This window comes from Gopherus flavomarginatus, chromosome 10 (assembly GCF_025201925.1).
Source record: "Gopherus flavomarginatus isolate rGopFla2 chromosome 10, rGopFla2.mat.asm, whole genome shotgun sequence".
Taxonomy (NCBI): domain Eukaryota; kingdom Metazoa; phylum Chordata; order Testudines; family Testudinidae; genus Gopherus; species Gopherus flavomarginatus.
Window position 1 is genome coordinate 82,390,463 of NC_066626.1, and position 20,474 is coordinate 82,410,936.

The 20,474-nt window shown below is 58.3% G+C and overlaps 1 protein-coding gene across 2 annotated transcripts; it reads right to left on the reverse strand.

The window, feature by feature from the left end:
* Nucleotides 1–318: 318 nt before the first annotated feature.
* CHPF (chondroitin polymerizing factor) lies at nt 319–14,628 on the reverse strand. 2 transcript variants are annotated; one of them, XM_050969657.1, is made up of 4 exons: nt 14,345–14,628; nt 8,597–9,161; nt 7,557–7,739; nt 319–2,539 (listed from the first exon to the last, which is right to left on the reverse strand). In XM_050969657.1, exons 1-4 carry the CDS (start codon nt 14,626–14,628, stop codon nt 1,277–1,279), a joined length of 2,295 nt encoding a protein of 764 aa, XP_050825614.1. In that variant the 3' UTR covers nt 319–1,276. The 2 variants fall into 2 exon arrangements, with proteins under 2 accessions (XP_050825614.1, XP_050825615.1); XM_050969658.1 differs by lacking the exons at nt 7,557–7,739; nt 14,345–14,628 and adding an exon at nt 13,781–13,799.
* Between the last annotated feature and the right edge of the window lie 5,846 nt (nt 14,629–20,474).

A 20,474-nucleotide genomic window follows, 5' to 3' on the forward strand; every position in this document is an offset into this window, starting at 1 on the left:
TCCCATGGGGAGCAGCATAGTCAATGAATAGAGGGACCCCCCCAACACACATCCTGGGGCCCGGGCCCTGTAGGCTTCCCCCTCCCCCAAACCAGGAGTGCTTCGGCCAGTGGGTTATTGCCAGAGCTGCATTGCACTGACATCAAATGCCTTATTGTTCCATACCTACCAGAGAAAACCTCCCCCCGCTCTACAGCAGCAGGCGCCAACTGCCCAGAGCCCACGCTGTGCTTTCAGGAATGCAAGCCAGCAGCCGGCACCCTGAGCAACCTGGGACAGAGCCCTGGACTGGGCCTGCAGCTCTAATCCCTCCTGCCCTCCGTGGGTGAGGGGCTGACAGGGCAAGAGCATCCCACACTGACCAAACGGGGGCTCTCAGAGCTTCCAACCCCAAGTGGCAGCACCTGGGGGGCAAAGCCAGGCAATTACTCTTTAAAGCCACATGCTCCAGGGCTGGAGCCCCACACCCTGCCAGCCACAGGAGGCGGAGGGGAGCCTCAGCCCACTGGAGCCAGCAGAGTTCATGGGGCAGAAGGCAAGAGATGGGGTGCTGCACCTCACTGCGGGATGGAGTCGCATGGCCAGCCCTGTCCTCACAAGTCACTCTACTCACATCAACACCCCACACTCACCAGCACGCAAAGCCACACACTGTGGGGCAGAGCCAGGCACCCCGTGCATACAGGAGCAGAGGGTCCATGCTGCTCGAGGAGGTGGCAGCCCCAACATGGCCGACGCGCTGTGTGGAGGAGACAGGGAGATGCTCCAGCCCCACTGCAGTCTCCAGCCTCCTCCACCAGCCACTCACAGCCTTCCACGGCCATTTCATGGGAGCAGAGGTTTTGGAGCAAACCCTGGACCTGCCCAGCCCAGAATGAGGACAAATGCAAGTGCCAGCCCAAATGAAGCCCCCTCCCAGGGGCTGCTCAGTATCACTGTCCCATGAAAAGAGGGGGGAGGGAGACACTGAGACCAGACAGGGTCCAGAGCAGAGCTGGGATCAGAACCCAAGTGGCCTGACTCCCAGCCCCATCCTCTAACCAGCTCCCAGGGGAGTCTCTCCAGCCCCAGGAGATTACAGGTCCCCCCCTCAGTGCCCCAGCCCAGCCAGTGCCAGCACTAGTCTAGAGCTGATGGTCTGAGCCCATCCCCCACCCAGCCCACTGTGTGCAGGGAGCGTGCCCGCTGCACCACGCAGGAGGGGGAGAACAACCAGAGCCAGCAGAGCAGGTGGGGCAGGCCGTGGGGAGGCAGCCAAGCCAGCCCCTCCTGCAGCTCAGGTGCTGTTGCCCTGCTCCTGCTCGAAGAGCACCATGGCCAGCTGAGAGCGGGAGCCCAGCCCCTCCAGGTTGCTCTGCATGCAGCGGTGGTAGATCTCCTCGCTGAGGCGGGGGTTGCAGACGTGCTGCCGGTAGCGCTGCAGCAGGGCGGGCTCCATGGCCCGGAAGACGTGCAGGTTGGAATACTTGATGAACATGTCGTAGATGTCCACGGTCTCCAAGATGTCTTCGTTCTCCTGCGCGTCGCCTGCCATGCGGGTGCGTGCGGCCATGTAGTCGGCGTTGTAGAAACAGGCCTCGTGGAAGATGTCTCGGTCAAAGCGCCCAGCGTCCCGCACCAGATCCAGGGCGGCGGGTGGCGCCTGGCTGTGGTAGGCAATAGCCGGGTTGTAGCCCTGGAAGTGGATTGGGAAGAAGACCTGCCAGCTGTTGATGGTGTTCATGCGGCACCGGTTCAGGAAGTCGGTGGTGACCTCGGTGTCCACGCTGGCCACAAAGAAAAGCGTGTCCACGGGGTGCTTCTTGGAAATGATGTCCATGACTTTGATCTGGGAGGGTGCGTCTGTCTTGACACTGATCCAAGGGATCTTCACCTCGGTGTACTTGCGCTCATACTCGGCGATCCTGGCCTTGACCGGGGCGAAAACGTCATTCTGTGCCACCTGCTGGGCCTCGAAGGGGTCGTAGATGAAGAGGAAGGTGAGCACGGCGTTCTCACTGCTCTCGAAGGCGGCCGCTGCGTACACCTCCAGGAAGTGGCTAGCGTGGTCCCGGTCATGTGCCGTCAGCGGCAGGATGACGTTGATGCGGCTGGCCTCAGTCACGTAGGGCATGGGGATGATCTCCACCTCGCTGAGGGGGCGTACCAGATGCACGCGCTTGACAACCGAGCGGCTGTGCCCCTTCTGCGTCACCACCTCCACCTGCAGGTCCAGCGTGTACTCCATGCCCCGCGTGGGGTCGAAGCGCCGGTACCCATTCACCAGCTGCTGCTTGTGGATGTGCAGCACAGGCTGGTACTTGCGGTTCAGCTCCTCCATGGCCATGGCCACCACGTCGGCCACGTCAGCCATGTCCACGCCACGCAGTTCGCACTTGGGGGAGCCATCCACGCACGAGTACAACTGCTCCTCCGTGAAGTAGTCCCAGCGCAGCACCTCGAAGCGCGTCTTGGGCTGGAATGGGGGTGTGATGCCGACAGGCCACGTGGCGCCGTGGTCTCCATCCACAGACAGGCTGCTGGTGTTCTGGATCTCCAGCTGCACAAGGGGGGAGGGGAGTTGAAGCAGGAACAAGACACCCTCCAGTCCCCCACACCAACCCTCCATGGCTTGGCTTAGCTCCTCCCAGGCACACAGTCACCCCCGGTTTCCTACCAAATCCCTGAGTTTCCAGGGGAGCTCTGCGTGGCTCGAAAGCGTCTCTCGCGCCAGCCAAAGTTGGTCCAATAAAAGATTGTCACTCCAGGGGCAGGGATGCACAGCTAACAGACCGCGAAGACACCATTCCCCCATCAGATGGCAGCACCAACCCGAACGATAAGGAGCTGAGACTATTCCTCGGCTGCTCAAGGTTACACAAACCCTACAGTGACTCCAGCTGGTTGGCCAATCCCCCCAGCTCATCTGCTGTCCTGCACCACTCCCACCTCCACCCTTCAGCTGGGTCTTCAGGCTGAGACCTTCAGGGCAGGGACTTGCTCTGACCATGCCCACCTGGCATGACAGGGCCCGATCCTGAGCGGGGCCTGTGGGCGTTACCATCATATAACATTTATAAATTCACAGAAGGCAAGAGGGTCTGACCCCTCTTCCAGTCTCAAACCCTCTCCAGAAACTCCTGCATCCAGCCTCCCACTCCTGGCTGAGCTGGGGCAGGACCTTTAGAACTAAGTCTGGTCCCTGGGTGACTTGTGCCAGTGGTTAATTCCCTGCCCCATTAAACATCTGTGCCCTATTTCTACTTTGAATTTGTCTCACTTCAGCTCCAGCCACTGGGTCTCGCTCTGCATTGTCTGCTAGGTTAGAGACCTCTGTCAGGAGAAATCTACCTCTGTCAGTACTTGTACAGTGCATATGCCCAAGGCACTTCATACTCTTCTCTTGGATGGACTGAATAGACTGAGCTGCTTAGTCTCTCACTGTCAGGTAGCTTTTCAGATCCCAAATCCCTTCTGTAGCTCTTTTCTGAGCCCGTTTTTCCAATGCTCTGTTTGAAGGGTTGACACCAGAACTGGACACAGTGTGCAGTCCTGCTCTAACGCCATACACAGGGTGAATACCACCTCCTTGCTTCCACCTGGCATTCCCCTGCTTATACAGCTAGGGATCAAGTTCGCCCATTTAGCTACAGCACTGCACTGGGCGCTCATGTTCAACTGGTTACGTACCGTGACCCCGAAATCCTGTTCACTGTGTCCAGGATACGGTACCCATCTTGTAAGCATGACCTACATTCTTTTTCCGTAGGTGTATGACCTCGCATTTGGCAGTGTTAAAACACATGCTGTTCAGGTGAGTCAACTTAATCAAGTGATCCAGGCCAGGCTGTGTCACAGACCTGTCCTCATCCTTATTTACAACTCAGCAATTCGTGTCATCTGCAGATTTTACCAGCCCTGATAAAAGATATTGAATAGCAATGGGTCCAGAACAGAGCCCTGCAGGACCCCAATAGACAGACCCCAGTGGATGACAATTTCCCATTTATGACGACATCTGGAGATCTGTTCACCAGTTTCTAATCCATTGCAGACAGGCTGCATTGATTTTATGAAGTGCTTAATTTTTTCTGTTTAATCAAAACCACCATGTGGAGCTAAAACATGCCTTACAGAGTCTCGGTGCATCATGGTAACACAGTTACCTTTACCATCGAAACCTGTGATTCAGCCACACACAATCACAGATTGGATTTTAACCCTGGCGCCATGGTGGCTTTTCTCCCGTCCCCGGATACTTACTCGGGGCTCCAGGATTTGTTACATGTCAAACACTAACAATAGAGACACTCAGAGGGGCCTCCACATGGCCGTGAGGATTCACAGGAACCGGGAAGGTCAGGGGCCATGGCCAAGAGCTCTAGCTTTGGTAGAGACGGACGCCCAGTTGGGATTCCTGTTACCAGAGCGACCTGCGGCTCCGTCCCAGCCGGCTCAGCGCTGGTGGCACACGCCCAGAAGAGTTACAGACAATAAAAGGGATGGGTTTTAAAGTCTATCAAGAGCCAAAGGAACCCTACCTATGGTATTGGTCCATGACTAGATGCAAATGGTAGAACTGTTCAAAAAGCTAATGCGGTTTTAGGATGCATCAGGCGAGGTATTTCCAGCAAAGATAAGGAGGTGTTAGTACCGTTATACAAGGCACTGGTGAGACCTCATCTGGAATACTGTGTGCAGTTCTGGTCTTCCATGTTTAAGAAGGATGAATTCAAACTGGAACAGGTTCAGAGACGGGCTACTAGGATGAGCTGAGGAATGGAAAACCTGCCTTATGAAAGGAGACTCAAAGAGCTTGGCTTGTTTAGCCTAGCCAAAAGAAGGCTGAGGGGGGATATGCTTGCTCTTTATAAATATATCAGAGGGATTAATATTAGGGAGGGAGAGGAATTATTTAAGCTTAGTACCAATGCAGACACAAGAACAAATGGGTATAAACTGGACACTAGGAAGTTTAGACTTGAAATTAGACAAAGGTTTCTAACCATTAGAAGAGTGGAGTTCTGGAACAGCCTTCCAAGGGGAGTAGTGGGGGCAAAAGACATATCTGGCTTTAAGACTAAGCTTGATAAGTTTATGGAAGGGATGGTATGATGGAATAGCTTAATTTTGGCAATTGATCTTTGATTATCAGCAGATAAGCATGCCCAGTGGTCTGTGATGGGATGTTGGATGGGATGAGATCTGAGTTACTGCAGAGAATTCTTTCCTGAGTGCTGGCTGGTGAGTCTCGCCCACATGCTCAGGGTTTAGCTGATCGCCATATCTGGGGTCGGGAAGGAATTTTCCTCTGGGGCAGATTGGCAGAAGCCCTGGAGGTTTTTCGACTTCCTCTGCAGCGTGTGGCACCGGTCACTTGCTGGAGGATTCTCTGCAGCTTGAGGTCTTCAAACCACAATTTGAAGACTTCAATAACTCGGACATAGGTTAGGGGTTTGTTATAGAAGTGGATGGGTAGGGTTCTGTGGCCTGCTTTGTGCAGGAGGTCAGACTAGATGATCATATTGGTCCCTTCTGACCCTAAAGTCTATGAGTCTAACTGTCAATGATAATGCGAAAAAGCTGAAGTGTTCAAAAAATATTTCTGTTCTGAAGGTGGAAAAAAGCCAGATCATGTTGTCATGTCACGTGATGATCAAACACTTTCCATTCCAAGAGTAACTCTGGAGATGTTAAACAGCAGCTATTAAATTCAGACATTTTTAAATCAGCAGGTCTGGATAACCTGCCTTCAAGAGTTTTAAAAGAGCTGGCACAGAAAGTCTCCAGACCTTTAATGTTGATTTTTAACAAGTCATGGAACCCTGGGGAATTTTCGGAGCACTGGCACAAAGCTATTGTGTTAATATTCAAAAAGGGTAAATGGGATGGCCTGAGGAATTACTGGCCTATCAGTCTGACATCGGCCCTGGGCAAAATAATGGGACAGCTGAAACAGGACTCTATTAATAAAGAATTAAAGGAAGGTAATGTAATTAATGCCAATCAACATTTCTTTTTAATGAGATTACAAACTTGGTTGATACAAGTTGGTAAATATATTACATCTAGACGGTTCTGTAAGGGGTTTGATTTGGCACCATATGACAACTCAATTAATAAACTAGAAAAATACAAAAAAAATCAACATGGCCACACATTGAATGGATGAAAGACGGGCTACTAGGTCTCAAAATGTAATTGTAAATGGGAAATCATCATCGAGCTGGCTTGTTTCTAATGGGGTCCTGCAGGGAACAGTTTATGGTCCTATGCTATTTAGCATGTTTATCAATGGCTTTGAAAAAACAAAGTCACTGATAAAGTTTGCATATGACAGAGATTGGGGGAAAAATAAACAAAAGAGAAAGACAAGTCATCAACACAGAATGACCTGGATTTCTTGGTAAGCTGGGCGCAAGCAAACAATGTGTTTTTAGTACGGCCAAATGCAAAGACATGCATCTAAGAACAAAGAATGTAGCCATACTTACAGAATGGGGGATTGCATCTGGGGCAGCAGCTGAACATGAGCTCTCAGTGAGATGCTGTGGCCAAAGGGACTAGGCCATCCTTAGAATATCAGGTAGGAGAAGGGGTATTATATTACCTCTGTATTCGGCACTGGTGCCATGGCTGCTGGAATTCTGCATCCTATTCTGGTGACCACAATTCAAGGGTGTTGATAAACTGGAGAGTTTCAGAGAAGAGCCACAAGAACGATTAACAGATTGGAAGACCTGCCTTATAGTGACAGACTCAAGGAGCTCAATCTGTTTAGCTTAACAAAGAGAAGGTTAAGGGGTGTCTTGATCATGTCTGTAAGTACCTACATGGGGAACAGAAATTTGTTAGTAGAAGGTTCTTCAGTCTAGCAGAGGAAGGTCGAACATGATCCAATGGCTAGAAGTTGAAGCTAGACAAATTCAGCCTAGAAATAAGGTGCACATTTTTAAGTAACAGTAATTAGCCGCTGGAACAGTTTGCCAAGGGTCATGGAAAATTCCCTACCACCGGAAGTTTTTAAATCAGGACTAAACATTTCCTAGAAGGTCTGCTCTAGTTCAGCCAGGGACTGTTTCGAGGAAGTTCTCGGTCTGTGTTATGCAGAGGTCAGAGCATAACCTCCATCACAGAGATCCTTTCTGCCTTCAAAAGAAATAAACTGATGAAACCCTTCAGGAGGAAGGCAGCCAGCAGTGGGGCACTTGAGCTGGGCAATAGTGCCAGGCTGGGCTCAGAGATCAGGCCAGTCCAGATCTACCAGAGTAACTGCCCGCAGAGAGCATGCTCTGTCACCCTGGCAGGCCCATTCTCCTAGCAGAACCATCTCTGCCGGGGTCGATCACCAGCACAGAGGGTGAAGGAAGATGCCTGGCCCCGGTGCCAGGGCACAGGCCAGGGGGATTCTGTGCTCTGGCTGCCTCATTAAGGCAGGTAAAGCAGATTGAGATTGAATGAGACACCTCCCTGAGACAAGGTGACGCAAGCCGTAGCCAGGCTGCTCCCTGCCCATCTGATTCGGAGCTCTAGGCCCATCCCCTCTACACTCCCCCTCTCCCAGTGCTGGGCCTCACCTGGAGCTGCTGGATCTCCTGGTAGGTCCTCTCCAGCTCCACCTGGGCAAAGTGTTTGTGCAACCTGTACATCTGGACAGGGTCCAGCACAGGATGGGCAGTGAAAGCGCTCTGGAAACGGGGGTCGCTCTCCCGCTCCGGGTCGGTGTTCTTCCCCAGCTCAAAGTACTGGTACCGCAGGCCCTGAACCGGAGAGAGAGGGGATAATACCTGCCCCAAATCACACCCTGCTCCGAGAACCAGTACCGCAGGCCCTGAACCGGAGAGAGAGGGGATAATACCTGCCCCAAATCACACCCTGCTCCGAGAACCAGTACCGCAGGCCCTGAACCGGAGAGAGAGGGGATAATACCTGCCCCAAATCACACCCTGCTCCGAGAACCAGTACCGCAGGCCCTGAACCGGAGAGAGAGGGGATAATACCTGCCCCAAATCACACCCTGCTCCGAGAACCAGTACCGCAGGCCCTGAGCTGGGGTTCTACCTGTGCAAACACCTTCTGGCCTCTGGAGGATATCCCACAGTTCCAAAAGTGACCACTCTGGCCAGCATCTCCACTGCTCTGATGCCGGTTAAAGGGACGTCTGCCCCTCCCCCTGCAAGCCCCAGGAAGTTTGAAACTCCCTTTTCCTTTGCTTGTAGATGTGGTGGGGAAAGCAGCCAGATAGCACGGAGGGGCGGGGGTGTTAAAAATGCCAGGAAAGAAACAAGGAAGTAATGGGCCAGTGTGGGGGTTGATGGGGGTTGATGGAGGCAGAGGATCAATGAAGGGGCGAAGGTTGATGGGGGCAGGGTGGGGGTGGGGATTGACGGGGGCAGGAGGTCAGCATGGGGGCGAGGGGGCAGGAGGCCAGGGCAAGGGTTGATGGGGATGAGGGCAGATGGAGGCAGGGAATCAATGAAGGGGTGAGGGTTGACGGGGAGGAGGGGGCCAGTGTGGGGGTTGATGGAGGCAGGGGATCAATGAAGGGGCGAAGGTTGATGGGGGCGGGGATTGACGGGGGCAGGAGGCCGGGGAGGGGCGAGAGGGGAGCTCTGACCTCGTGCTCCTCCATGCAGTTGATGGCCGTGTAGTCGATGATGCAGCGCCCCAGCCATTCGTCGGGCCGGGCGCTCAGGATGTCGTTGCGGCAGTTCTCCAGGTGGGGCTGCAGGCGCAGCAGCAGGCTGCGGGAGAGCAGGTAGCCGAAGCCACCGTAGCAGTAGCGCCCCTCGGTGTCACCCCCAATGAACTCCTCAGGCCGGCCCAGGTAGAGGAGGGTGTCGATGCTGAGGTGGGCGACCAGGTGGCTGACGCGATGGGCCTCAGTGTAGGTGTCGTCCTGCACCAGGTAGAACCAGTCGAAGTCACCCACGTAGTGGTCCAGCATGTACTTGATGGTCTGGTACATGTTCCAGATGGGCCGCTCATCGCCATGTGTCACCACCGTCATGCCGTGCGGCACCTTGCGGCCCCGCGTGCCCGTGAAGTACACTAGCCGCTCCAGCCGATGCCCCAGCGTGCGGTTCACGGCCACAGCCAGTGTGTTCAGTGTGCTCTTGGAGGTGAGCACGCCCACAAAGAGCCGCTGCCGGATGCCCAGCTCCGTACTGATGTATCGCGTCCTGGAAGGGCAGAGAGCGCATGTCAGCGAGCCTTTTCCCCAGCCCAGGGAACCTGCCCCCAGCCAGCTAGGCTCAGACCTGCCCGAGCCCTGCAGGGTTGATCCTGCTGACCACGCGAGTTATGGCACCCAGGCACAGCTTTGGATTTCTGGGCGTCTCCCCAAACACAGATGAGCTGCATCTGAGCCATTGAGTAGGGCTGGATTCAGGCAGGGCACTGATGTGAGAAAGCTTCCAGAGACACACGGGTGGGCGGCAGAGTAGTAGGTGATGACCAGCCCATCTCTGCCCAGCAAGCGTCCTTCCAGGGCAGAGGGCAGGGCAGATTCAGGGCAAGGAAGTGAGAGGCAGGGCCTGGGTGGGGCAGGATACACAGCACGTCCCCCTCCCCCCATGGCATCCCCTCAAACCATCAGTGATCTACCCTGTCTCACAGCCCCATCCTGGTGCAGAACCCCTCCTGCAGACCCCAACACCTCAGCTGCCCTTCGCCACCTTCTCCCGTTTGCAGAGAGCGCCACCCTGGCTAGCCCTGCTCCTGTCTGGCAAGTTTCCTGCACAGCTCTCAAAGCAGTTCATAAAAGACGCCAGCATCACCAACCCCATCGTAGGGATAGGCAGTGACTGGCCCCAGAGCACCCATCAGGCCAGCAGCAGAGCCAGGAAGAGAACCCAGAGCTCCTGCATCCCAGTCCAGTGCTCTGTCCATTGGGTCACACCCACTAATCCTCCAGCCACACTCGCAGGGGCCCCTCGCGTGTCTGAGTCCCCAGGACTCCCACACTGGCACAGGGGCAGCCAATGGTCCCTCCCACCAGCCCGGCACAGAGACACTGCCCCAGCACAGATACCCAATACGTGCCCTCACCAGGTCTCAGCTTCAGCTCCAAGCATGGAAATTCCCTCCCCACAGAGAATGTCATGACACCAAGAGGACTGCGGGGGTGAATAGCTGGGGCAGAGGTAGGTGAGGGGACATCCTAGGTTATGAGGAACCCCAGCAGAACCCCCATGAACTAAGGTCTCTCAAAAGCCTCCAAGCATCAGGCATGTTTTCTCGACCCGCCTCCTCTAAAGCACACACAGCAACAGGCACATTTATTTTATTAATATAGACCCAAATCCAGACTCCCCGCAGCACGTTCCCCTTCCTTTGGGGAGGGGACAGCAGAATGAACACGTGGCAGATGTGGAGTCACTTGGCTGAATGCCCCACTGGAAGGGGCCCAGATACAGCAGGGCCAAGTACAGTACAAAACCTATATAGACCAGAACAGCCGACAGCCGGCCTTCGCATGGGCCTCTCTGGTCCTCCAGAACCCCCTCTTCTGTGGTGCTCTAAAGAGGCTAATTCCTAATCCCCCACACAGGAGCAGGACAAGGCTGCATGGGGCCCGGGAGAGCATGTCCCAGCCCTGCAGGAGGTGGCCCTGGGGCACATGTCATGGGTGGGGAGAAAGGGAGTTTGCTGACCACACTTCTCCTTCCCTCCCCCGACCCAGCGTCAGGGAAGGGGGACTTGACCTGCCTTGGCCCCAGAGGTTAAGGCACGTGCCACACACAGGGCGACACACACCATGGGCCCAGGCAGCACCAGCCCAGCCACTGCTAACACAGGCTTTCCACTGCCCCCACGGGCCTGGCCTGTGACACGCGGCATCCCATAACTGTGCCTGGAGGGCCAGGGCCAGGTCCCGGTCTGTGCCAGGGAGCTGCTATGCTGAGCCCACTGGACTGCAGGAGGGGTGGGATATGCTCCCCCACCGACAGGGCATCACAGCATCCCAAACAAACCCTTCTTAGGAGGGGAGCAGGGTGCAGTTTGATGGAGCAAAGCAGCTGTATGTCCTGGTATGGAGACCCCCACCCCCACAGGCCTCAGTGGGTACTGAAGTTTCCTGTAGGCAACATGGGGCAGCCCAGGAGAGTCTCTGGATAGGGCGTGTACATGCAGCAAAGCTGCCCTCCTGGTCACCACCCCAGGGCTCCCACATTCAATGGAGCACACGCCAGGGCAGACACAAGGTCCAGGACAAGCTCCGGGACAGCCCACCACCAGCCCCGGGGCATTGCTAAGGGACAGGACTACGTGCCCTATTCCAGTGTGCCCCTGCCCACCTGCCAACTCCACTCAGGCAGGGACAAGGGTGGGACACAGCACCATGGCCCCAACTCAGCTGGAGGCTGTCCCTTATGGATGGCTGCAGAGAGCATCCTGATTAGTGCACCCAGGCTGCGCAGACCCAGAGTCAGGCAGGCCCTGCCCTGAAGAGTTCAGTCTAATTAGGTAGCTGGGTATGCAATGGGGGAGGGTGGCGGTAGCATGAGGCTCCCCAGGGCACAGCTCAAGGGTCCCAAATCTACTAACCCTGCTCTCTTGGTTTCCGCATGGCTCATATCAACCAGCAGGCCCATGACAGGGCAGCTGCACCACTGGCGGGCGCTGACGAGAGGACACCATGCAGGGCAGGGCAGGGCGAGGAGAGGTTCTGCGAGATGCTGGCACAGTGGAGGTGTGATGAACATGAGGCAGGGCAGAGCCCCAAAGGAGGTGAGGCTGAGACACCTGAACTTGCTGCAGCAGAGAAGAGGTAGCTGCGGATGGGACCCAGTCTGCTTTGTGGGAAGATATTGGCAGACCACTGATGAGGTGCAGCGAGGGGAGGGGCTCTCCACAGCCCAGTAGCAATGGCACCGTCTCCCCACTAAGCCCACGTTTCAGGCAGGAATCCCAGCTCCAGGGCAGCTTTTTGCCCAGGGAAAGGTTCTGAGCGCCCCAGGAACAGCCACACACAGCGAGTTCCCAGAGCCCCCATTCTGTTGCCCTGCCCCATGCATTTCCCGCCCTCCACCGTCCAGACACCTGCTCTGCTGCAGCTCCCCCTTGCTAGGAGACCCATCCCTCCCACAGGAGTGAGCTGTCACAAGTCACAGTCCCACAGCTCAAAAGAGACTAGCTCCAGCACCCCGCTGCCCACGCAGCACCAGCACTGGGGGAGAGACCAGAGACCCACTCCTGCAGTGAGAGTCACTGACAGCCCCTTCCTGCCCACGGACAGCTGGGCTCTGCTCTCCCCAAGCACCCACTCAATCACAGGGCCTCTGCTGTTCCCCAAGCGGGATGATTTCAGCTCCTAAGCCCAGCCCACCTGAGCCAGAGAGGGCCCAGGGCCCAAACATGGGAGGCCATGAAAGGCAGCACCAGCACAAAAGGCGCCTGAAGCCTGTGAAGAGGGCGTGAAAGAGCTGGTCTCAGTGCTGGCTGTTGGGGGGCCAAGCCCCACTCACAGCAGCCCCAGCCAGAGCTGCATGATTCACACATCACTCTCAGGTTTTAATCAATGCAGCGCAGCCAAGAGGCAGGAAACAACCCGGAGCTGCTGCCTCCCGCACACTGGACTCATTCAGCCCCTCCACTTCCTGCCCTCTCGCCTCGTCCAGGGGACAACAGGGCTTGTTCACTGGCCTGGGCCCTGGGCCCTCTGTGCTGCACCCTGAGAGGGCCCCAGCACTGCCAAACACTGAGCCCAGGGATCAGCTCCTGCAGTCACTCACCCTGCTCTCTGTAGCACCTGGATGTCCACAAAGGCCTCCCATCCAAATACTGACCAGGCCCAACCCTGCTTAGCTTGGGATATTGCAGCCCTAGGTGGAATAACCTCAAACCACCACAGGGCAAGTTGACATTAGATAAGAGAAAAAGCTTCCTGATAGAGAGAACAAGTTATCAATGGGGCAGGCCCTAGGCCAGGAAACATTTTGCGATAAGGCAAGGCCTGGGGCAAGAACAGTCTGAGAATGCAGAGCAGCAGCACTGGGAACAGTGGTACTGCCAGCTCGGCCAGCAGAGGCTGTGCACAGCCAGGCTGCTCCCAAAGGAAACTATTTCTGCAGAAAGACTTCCTGCGCGGCCAGAGCCGAGACCTGCGCTCTCCTGGAAGGGCCAATAAACCGATGAACCAGTTAGTCTCACTGAGCAGATGGAGGCAGCACTGTCTGGCCAGCCAGCAGCACTCACCCTGCTGAGCCACAGCTGAAGCCCAACCCCTTCATGGCCCCGTCCGCATCAAGTCAGAGCCCCACATTTGCCTAACGGTGTCCCCACTGACCGCTCCAAGCCAGCATGCAAGCTGCACCAATATGAACCACCACAGCAGCCACTGCCCTAGGGACAAGCTACATGCCACAGCCTGGCACTTCTCCCCCACACCCACAGCATCACCCTTGCGCTTCACATCCAGAGGCAGCTGTGCCATGCTTCTGTAACAGACCTTGCCCAGTGCAGCAGTTCTGAGCCTTCCCCCTGCCCCAGGCCTCCCATTTAAGGTCACTCCCCACTACCCCAATCCCTGTACTATGATGGGCCAGCTGCTGGGTGTCTGGCTGTGGAGCTGGTATGAAATGCGCTGGGGAACAGCAGGGTCAGGACCAGGCTGCTGCCAATTACTTTCCACTGGGCAGACTCTAGTCACTCACCACCACCACCACTCATCTCTCCCCGTGGGCTCCTTGCAGTGGTTGTTCCATTCAAGGAAGGCAGCCTCAGGGTGCTTGGTACACCAGCTCCCCACCCTATGGCACCGGGAAGCCAGACTCATCAGGCACCTATTCCACTTCACCTCGGCATGCCCTGCTGTGTCCTCTGCCCCCATGGGGTTTGGGCTGGCCCAGGACGGCGAGTCTGGGCACGGAGCAGCCCAGCACCATCGACAGGCGCAGCAGGTGCCATTGGATGGTAAGTGAAGGGTGCCAGTGCCCCAGGGCCTGGCTCCTACACGGTGGAGGCTGGAGGGCCAGCCCTAGGGATACTGGGTGAATGGGGGCTGCAGGCACCAGACAGGGGAGGCTCTGTCCATGACATGGATGGTGAGCAGAGCTGACCCCCACACTTGTGACTTCATAAACTCTCCATCTTCCCACATCCTCTCAACCCACAGCCCCCCCACACCGACCCACAGCCCCACCACCCAACCTCCAGCCCCCCATCTTCCCACAGCCCCCCAACCCCCTATCTTCCCACATCCCCTCAACCCACATCCCCCCCACACCAACCCACAGCCCCACCACCCGCCAACCTCCAGCCCCCCATCTTCCCACAGCCCCTCCACTCCCTGCCCCAACCCCCGTCTTCCCACAGGCCCCCAACCCACAGCCCCCAGCCCCCCGTGTCTCCCCGCCCCCACCTGACGGCCTTGCTGGCGGCGCGCGCGGGCGCGGCGGGCCGGGCGGGCAGCACGCGCGGCTCCCAGGCGGCGGCGGCGGCGGTTGGCGGCTGGCGGGCGGGGCCGGCGCGCGGCGGGCGGGCGGGGCCGGCGCGCGGCGGGGGGGCGGGGCGGCGCGCGGCGCGCGGCCCGCAGGGCGCCTGGCCCCAGCCCGCGCTGAGCAGACTCAGCGTCAGCCCCAGCGACACCCCGACGGCCACGGGCGCCGCGGGCCGCAGCAGCGGCAGCAGCAGCGAGAGGCGCATGGCGGGTGCGACGTGTCCGCGCGCGCCCCGCGTCAGCAGCGCCGCGTCACCGCCCGCCAGCCAATCCCCGCGCGGCGCGCGCCCGCCTGCGGCCTCTCCGGCGGTTCCCCGCGGGCGGGGCGGGGCGGGGCCGCGCTGCCCTGGGGGTCCCGCCGCGCGCAGGCTCCTCTCGGCCCCGCCCCTCGGTGGCTGGATGGGCCCGTGGGGGGCAGAGGGGCAGCTGGGAATGGGCCACTCAGGGCAGAGCGGGGGTGGGCCTGGGGGGGCTGGATGGGCCCATGGGGGGGGTAGAGGGGCACAGCGGGGGTGGGGCTGGGGGGGCCCATGGGGGGGCTGAGGGGCAGAGCGGGGGTGGGCCTAGGGGGGCTGGATGGGGGGCTGGATGGGCCCATGAGGGGCAGAGGGGCACAGCGGGGGTGGGGCTGGGGGCTGGGGGGGCCCATGGGGGGGCTGAGGGGCAGAGCGGGGGTGGGCCTAGGGGGGCTGGATGGGGGGCAGAGGGGGGCTGGATGGGCCCATGAGGGGCAGAGGGGCACAGCGGGGGTGGGGCTGGGGGGGCCCATGGGGGGGCTGAGGGGCAGAGCGGGGGTGGGCCTAGGGGGGCTGGATGGGGGGCAGAGGGGGGCTGGATGGGCCCATGAGGGGCAGAGGGGCACAGCGGGGGTGGGCCTGGGGGGGCTGGATGGAGGGCAGAGGGGCAGAGTGGAAGTGGGCCTGGGAGGCTGGATGGGCCCATGGGGGGGCAGAGGGGCACAGCGGGGGTGGGGCTGGGGGGGGCCCATGGGGGGGCTGAGGGGCAGAGCGGGGGTGGGCCTAGGGGGGCTGGATGGGGGGCAGAGGGGGGCTGGATGGGCCCATGGGGGGGTAGAGGGGCACAGCGGGGGTGGGCCTGGGGGGGCTGGATGGAGGGCAGAGGGGCAGAGCGGAAGTGGGCCTGGGGGGCTGGATGGGCCCATGGGGCACTGGATGAGGGGCAGACGGGCCAGCTGGGAATGGGCCTCCCGAGGCTTTGCTGATCCCTGGATTAGCGACTTCTGTGTGAGGCCCAGCCCAACTCTGCCGGACTCGGCTCCTTGTTCGTCTTGCAGCCTGGAAGCCAGCGACTCCATGGTACCCTGGGCAGGGCAGGCCCGCGGGCAGGGAGAAGGGCAAAGATGAAGAGTGGCAGGGCTCAGGCTGCCTGCCTGGGACCTGAGCAGGGATCGCTGGAGTCCCCCATGCCTGGAGTCCAAAGACTGTTCCCAATTAGCCTAGTGAGCTTGCAGTCACTCTCCTAGCATGGGGCAGGAAGGAAGGGAGCCAGCCATGGTCCTGCTGCTTGGGAGCGTGGTGCAGAGCTCACAATGAGACATTGCAGTGCTCCTGGAAAGGCCTCCACGCCCTCCAGCACCCTCAGCCTTCCCCTTTCTCTGGCACGTCCCATCTGGCTCCCAAGGAGCTTCCCAGGCAGGAGTGAATCAGTCTTCACTGCTCCCCAGAGAAGGTCAGTCTCATTGTCCCTATTTCTCAGAAGGGGAAACGTAGGGTAAGTATAAAATTAAAGAATTCACATTAGCCTAAGGTTGGTTAGGGAAATATATCTGGAAAGGATTTGACCCTTGCAGTCCGTCTAACCCAGGGATGGCCAACCTCTGGGTCTGGAGCCACATGCGGCTCTTCAGAGGTTAATATGGCTCTTAGTATAGTCACCAACTCCGGGGCTGGGGCGGGAGCTGGGGGGTGCTCACTGCTCAACCCCTGGCTCTGCCACAGGCTCTGCCCCCACTCCACCCCTTCCCACCCCCTCCCCTCAGCCTGCTGTGCCCTCCCCCTGCCTGCTGCACGGGAGATGGGGGGAGAGGCTGATCAGCAGGCCTGCCTGTGGGCAGTTGGTGCTGGGAGCCAGGGCGTAGGAGGAGCTGATAGGCTGCTGATGTGTTACTTGACTTTTTGGCAATGTACGTTGGTAGATTCTGGCTCCTTCTCAGGCTCAGGTTGGCCATCCCGGTCTAACCTTATGATTCTACGTGTTGTAAAGAAAGGCCTTGGCTAGCAGGTAGATGGAAGGCATGGTGGAGAACAGGAGCGGGAGCTTGCAAGGCAGAGAGAAGAGAACCGGAAGAAGATGGAGGAGTTAGTTTTGTAAAAGGAGCCATCTCGTTCTTACTGCATGATTGCTCATATCAGGATCTACCAACCTCCGCTTGGCTGGAAGCCATTGGGGAAGTAGCTGCCCCGAGGGCTTGCTGGTGTGATGCAATGCCAGGTCTGAGTAATGTGTTAACACAAAGGCTGCACCATTACATGACATTTGTGAACAAATGCTCAACACAAGCAGGAGGAGGTTTGCCGAAGAGTCACCAGCTGTTTGAGCTGGTGTCATGCAAAATCCAGCCCCGAGTGATTCAGTCCAAAAGCAAAACTACTCGCGTTGAAGGCACCAGTGCAGAGCTGTAGAAAGAGCAGTAAAGGAACTGCAGGTTCAGTTGCCTACTAGGCCTGGTAGAACACAGCAAGGAGGTACCAGTAACTGGAAAAGAAACGCCAGGGCACTGCAGAGCAGTGCACCTCACTGGGTCTGACCACTGCTATCAGCGACTGATCACTCACTGCACTGCTCACTGCCAAAGGCTCAGGAAAAGCCGCTGGTAGAGCTACCCAATGGCCAGCAAGAGAGAAGGTGGGTGATGTGATATCGTTCATTGGACCAAGCGCTGTTGGGTAGAGAGAGGAGCTTTCGAGCTTACACTGAGCTCTTCTGTGGGTCTGGGAAACTAACTGAGATACAAGGTGGAAGCTCCAAAGCTGGTCTCTCTCGCTTGGTCCAATAAAAGATGTTCCCTCACCCGCCTGGTCTCTCTCATATCCTGGCTACAACAACTGCAAAGCTCAGTTAGCTAAGTCCAGCTTGCAGCACCACCACCATCCCGTCAACTCTGCTCATCAGCCTCAAAGCCATGACCACTATTTAGGCTTCCCAAAGGTTTGTTCCCCTGGTAGAATTTAGTCTGTTTCCACTGGCTGAGCAGCAAGGTGATGCTGCCTAAGATAGGAGACGGACCGTTTGTGCCACTGTGGGTGCAGCACAGGAGGCTGCAGGACAGATTGTGATGCAGTAGGTACTGTCTGTGTGGGGAGTGGGAGAGCAGGGGAGGACTTTAGGGGATGGACGATGCCAGGGCCTGTAACCTGAGCTAGGTAAGGGAGGGGAAAGGTCAACACTTTTGCCCGGGAAGGGGACAAAGGAAGGGAGTGGCAGGAGGGAAGCAGTTTGAGTTTGGGCTTGGGGCTGGGTGGGCGGAATTCAGGGTATCCTAGCTAGGATCCAAGCACCCCGAAAGCCCAGAAGGACCCGGTGGAGGGGTCCTGACTGTGCCTGCAAGCTCTGCTGTAACCTGTGTTCCTGTTGTCCAATAAACTTTCTGTTTTACTGGCTGGCTAAGAGTCACTGTGGGTCCCAGGAAGAGGGGTGCAGGGCCGGACTCCCCCACACTCCGTGACAACTGGTGGCAGCGGCGGGAGATACTGCACCCCGTGGACGGCGCTTCCTGCAGTAAGTGACTGGGGAGCAGTAAAACAAAGGAGTGGTTAACCCCTGGGAGTGTGTGCCCAGTGAGAAGGACTTTGCAGCAACAGGGTCCCCCGGGGGATTGCAGCGAGCGGTCCCAGGGGCGGAGGAGTCTGCAGCTCGACCCTGGCAGAGGTGGTGACCTCAAGAAGGGCTGGTGCACTAGGGGACCCCCTGGAAACCGTGGGGAGCGGCGAGCACCCCGGCCTGTGAGTGGCCAGCAGGAAGATGTATGCCAAGCGGCGCAAGTGTGACCTGGTGGAGCTGTGCAAGCAGAGGGGGCTGCACCCAGGGAGGCTCACCAAGGACCAGCTGATTGCCCAGCTGGAGCAGGGAGACCGCATGAATGAACGGAGCCCTGTCTCTAAGGGAAGCAGCCGGGCAGATGCAGCGCAGGCACCAGTGTCTGTCCCCGCTGGGAGTGGTCAGCCGGCGGACGAGGGCTTCCCGAGACCCCCCATTCCTAGGCCTAGGGGAAGGGCGGGGAGAAGCCCAGTGTATACCGAGGGCACCGTGACACCCCCGGCCAGCAGGGGATCCGCCCGGCGAAGCCCACCCCCCAGCAGGGGATCCTTCCGGCAACGCTCGGCATCCGTGGAGCGGACGCGGCTGGAATATGAAAGGGAGAAGCTCGAGTTAAAGAGGCAAAAGCTGGAGGAGAAGGAGAAACAGCGTAAACATGAGCTGGAGCTGGCCCGGCTGGCGAGCAGTGGGGCCCTGGCTGCGGTGAGTGAGGGGGGACCCAAGCCTACAAAGAGCTTTGATAAGCACTTGCTGCCCCGGCGTAAGGAGGGGGAGGGCATAGATACCTTCCTGACGGCCTTTGAGAATGCCTGCGAGCTGCACAGGGTTGACCCTGCAGACAGGATCGCAGTTCTCACCCCCTTACTGGACTCCACAGCCGTGGAGGTGTACAGCCGACGGAAAGGGGCGGAGGCAGGGGACTACGAACTGTTCAAACAGGCCCTGCTCCGCGAGTTTGGGCTGACTCCTGAGATGTACCGGAAAAAGTTCCGGAGCCAGCGTAAAACCCGTGAGGTCACATACCTACAACTGGTCAATCGGGCACAGGGGTATGCCCGCAAGTGAACAGCTGGGGCCCAAACTAAAGAGGACCTGCTTGACCTATTCATACTGGAGCACCGGTACGAGCAGTGCCCGTCCGACTTGAGGCTGTGGTTGATGGACCAGAAGCCGGAGAACCCACAGCACGCAGGCCAGCTGGCCGACCAATTTGTGGACAGTCGGGCAGGGGATGGCAGGGAGGAGCCTCGAAGGAGCAAGCCTGCTTCAACGCAGAGAGAGAGTCATCATGGGACCTCCCAGCGGGGTCCTATGGAGAACCCCCCCCCAAAAGGGGAACATCCAGCGGCAGGTCCCTCCGACCCACTCAAGGGGACCCACGAGACATGGGCTGCTATCGCTGTGGCCAACGAGGTCACATACGGGCCCAGTGCCCCAAGCTCAGGGACAGACCAAGCAGACCCAACCCAGAGAGGGTGGACTGGGTAAAAACCCAATCGGAGGAGGGGCTACATTCCCAGGAAATGGGGGCTGGCAACATACCACCTGTGGATGCTCTAGGCTCCGGGTTTTTGGTTTACCGGGTGGGCGCGGGGCTGCCCCTCCGGAAGGAGTGCATTGTTTCCCTGGAGGTAGATGGGAGGAAGGTCACTGGGTACTGGGACACGGGCGCAGAGGTGATGCTGGCCCGGCCCGAGGTAGTGGCCTCAGATCGGATGGTGCCCGACACCTACCTGACCCTGATGGGCGTGGGCGGGACCCCATTCAAGGTGCCCGTCGCAAGAGTACACCTGAAATGGGGGGCCAAGTAGGGCCCCAAGGATGTGGGGGTACACCGATATTTGCCCACTGACGTGTTAATGGGAGAGGACCTCGAGGACTGGCCTAGTAACACCCAGAGTGCCCTGGTCATGACTCGTAGTCAGAGTCGGCAAAGGGCACTGCACCCCGACAACGGGGAAGGTACTCGACCCGAGGTGCAGGACCCTAACCCAGGGAGCGGGGAACGCCCAGGGGCACGGTTCAGAGAGGCTGCGGCCTCAGACCCAGCCAGCAAGAGAGAGCCGGTCCCCATCCCTGTCCCAGCTGCTGAGTTCCAGGCCGAGTTGCAGAAATATCCCTCCTTGCGGAAGCACAGGGACTGGGCTGACCTTAGTGCGGTACAGACCATGAGGAGAGGTTGCAAGGAGAGGTTCCTGTGGGAGAAGGGGTTCCTGTACCGAGAATGGGCTCCCCCAGGGGAAGTAGAGTCATGGGGGATCAGGAGGCAGCTGGT

Coding starts and splice junctions, on each gene's coding strand:
- CHPF (XM_050969657.1), bottom strand. CDS start 14,628: ATGCGCCTCTCGCTGCTGCTGCCGCTGCTGCGGCCCGCGGCGCCCGTG. Junction 9,162..14,344: donor GCCGCCAGCAAGGCCGTCAG/GTGGGGGCGGGG, acceptor CTGCCCTTCCAG/GACGCGATACATCAGTACGG. Junction 2,540..7,556: donor AGGAGATCCAGCAGCTCCAG/GTGAGGCCCAGC, acceptor CCCCTTGTGCAG/CTGGAGATCCAGAACACCAG.